Raw genomic sequence first — 1,652 nt, forward strand, 5'->3', positions numbered from 1 at the left:
AGCTGAGCGCGGAGGGCACGCCCTACGTGGCGCCAGGCGGGCGTTGGTCCCAGTTCAAGACCTACTCCACCTTCCAGCGCACCTGGGACATCTGGGGCTTTGGCCTCGCCTTCTTTTTCAAGCTCTGGTGCATCAACCAGGTGGGGGGTAAAGGCGGCCGGGAGCGGGCAAGGGAAGGGGCCGCTGTGCGCAAGGGGCAATGATGTGCGGCGCGGCAGCGGCTGCGCCGGGCACGCCGGGGGCGGCGGCTGCTGGCTGAGCACCACCGCTTTCCTTTATTCTATCCTCTATGTTTCTTCAACTGGTTTTTGTACGCTTTCCGTTCCTTTCCCCCTCCCAACCACGCACGCATGAGCAGAAGTGGTGGTACGGCAAGGAGGGGATGAGCGAGGGGGCGGTGAGCGGGCAGCGCGCCGCGCTGGCGGCCTGGCTGCGCGAGGGCCTCGTCAAGCTGGGGCCCACCTTCATCAAGATCGGCCAGCAGTTCTCCACGCGCGTGGACGTGCTGAGCCCGGAGTTCATTAAGGAGCTGGAGAAGCTGCAGGTGAGCGGGCCGCGCCTCCTTCTTCCTTCCTTTCTTGTTTTTGCTAGCTTGTTTTCTTTTAGGTGGAGGGGTGGTGGTGGTGCGTAGGGTAGAACTCGTGAAGGGGCAAGCAGCAGCAGCAGCAGGCCGCCGCGCCTGCCGGCACAGCCCTGGCAGCGGTGCAGCAGCTGAGGGTGCACGCAGGCGTGCGGCGGCCAGCCGGCCGCGGCCGCCGCCTCTTCCACGCCGCCGCCTCCACGCCGCCGCCTCCACGCCGCGCCTGCCTGCTCGCTCCTGCAGGACAACGTTCCCGCCTTTGAGAGCGAGACGGCGGTACAGATTGTGGAGAGCACGCTGGGCAAGCCGCTTGACCAGCTGTTCGAGGAGTTTGACCCGCAGCCCATCGCCGCCGCCTCCCTGGGGCAGGTGCACGTGGCGAAGGTGGGTGGGCACCGGCGGTCTGGGGCATAGGGTTGGGCGGCTCATCCAATGCTCATCCAATGGGGGCATAGGATGAGTATAGGACTTACCTGGGGCGTGCCTTCCTTCCCAGCGGCCCGGGCGGCGGCCGGCAGCGGCGGCGCGGCGTTGCGCTCATGAGGGGGGGCCTGCCTGCCTGCCTGCCTGCCTCGCCGGGGCAGGCCCAGGCGGGTGAGGCCCAGGCAGGCTGCTGGGGAGGATGGCGCCTGGGGGGGTGCCGACCAACCCCCCTCCCCTCCTCCATCCGCGCACCTGCACACACACACACACACACACACACCTCCCCACGCGTCCCCTGTAGATTGGCGGGGAGAAGGTGGTGGTCAAGGTGCAGCGGCCGGGGCTGAAGGACCTGTTTGACATCGACCTGAAGAATGTGCGGGTGCTGGCGCAGTTCCTGCAGAAGGTGCGGGGAAGCTGCAATACGTTACTTAATGCGCCCCGCCCGGGCATGTGTGTGCGCGGGAGGTGTGTGTGTGGGGGGGTGCCTGGGGCTGCTGTAGCGGTTGCTGCAGCAATCGGGTGCTGGCTGGCGGTGAAGTTGCGGTGTGATTGGGGTGGGCGTGTGGGCTGGGCGGGGCGGCCGTGCCTGGGCTACGCTGGGGCCGGGCCCGCCAGCGGGCGCCGGCACGGCGGCGTGGAGCAGCCC

General features: G+C 68.1%; 1 protein-coding gene across 1 annotated transcript in view; it reads left to right on the plus strand.

The window, feature by feature from the left end:
- Positions 1 to 41: 41 nt before the first annotated feature.
- Positions 42 to 1,652, plus strand: part of CHLNCDRAFT_33282 (hypothetical protein) — a gene marked incomplete at its 3' end in the record, with an annotated part of 4,127 nt that continues 2,516 nt past the window's right edge. The window contains exons 1-4 of the mRNA XM_005842987.1: positions 42 to 140; positions 359 to 544; positions 824 to 964; positions 1,305 to 1,538. Of these exons, the coding sequence (XP_005843049.1) occupies positions 383 to 544; positions 824 to 964; positions 1,305 to 1,538 (537 nt within the window). The remainder of the gene's footprint in view (positions 141 to 358; positions 545 to 823; positions 965 to 1,304; positions 1,539 to 1,652) is intronic.

This window comes from Chlorella variabilis (assembly GCF_000147415.1).
Source record: "Chlorella variabilis unplaced genomic scaffold CHLNCscaffold_36, whole genome shotgun sequence".
In the NCBI taxonomy this organism is placed as follows: Eukaryota; Viridiplantae; Chlorophyta; class Trebouxiophyceae; order Chlorellales; family Chlorellaceae; genus Chlorella; species Chlorella variabilis.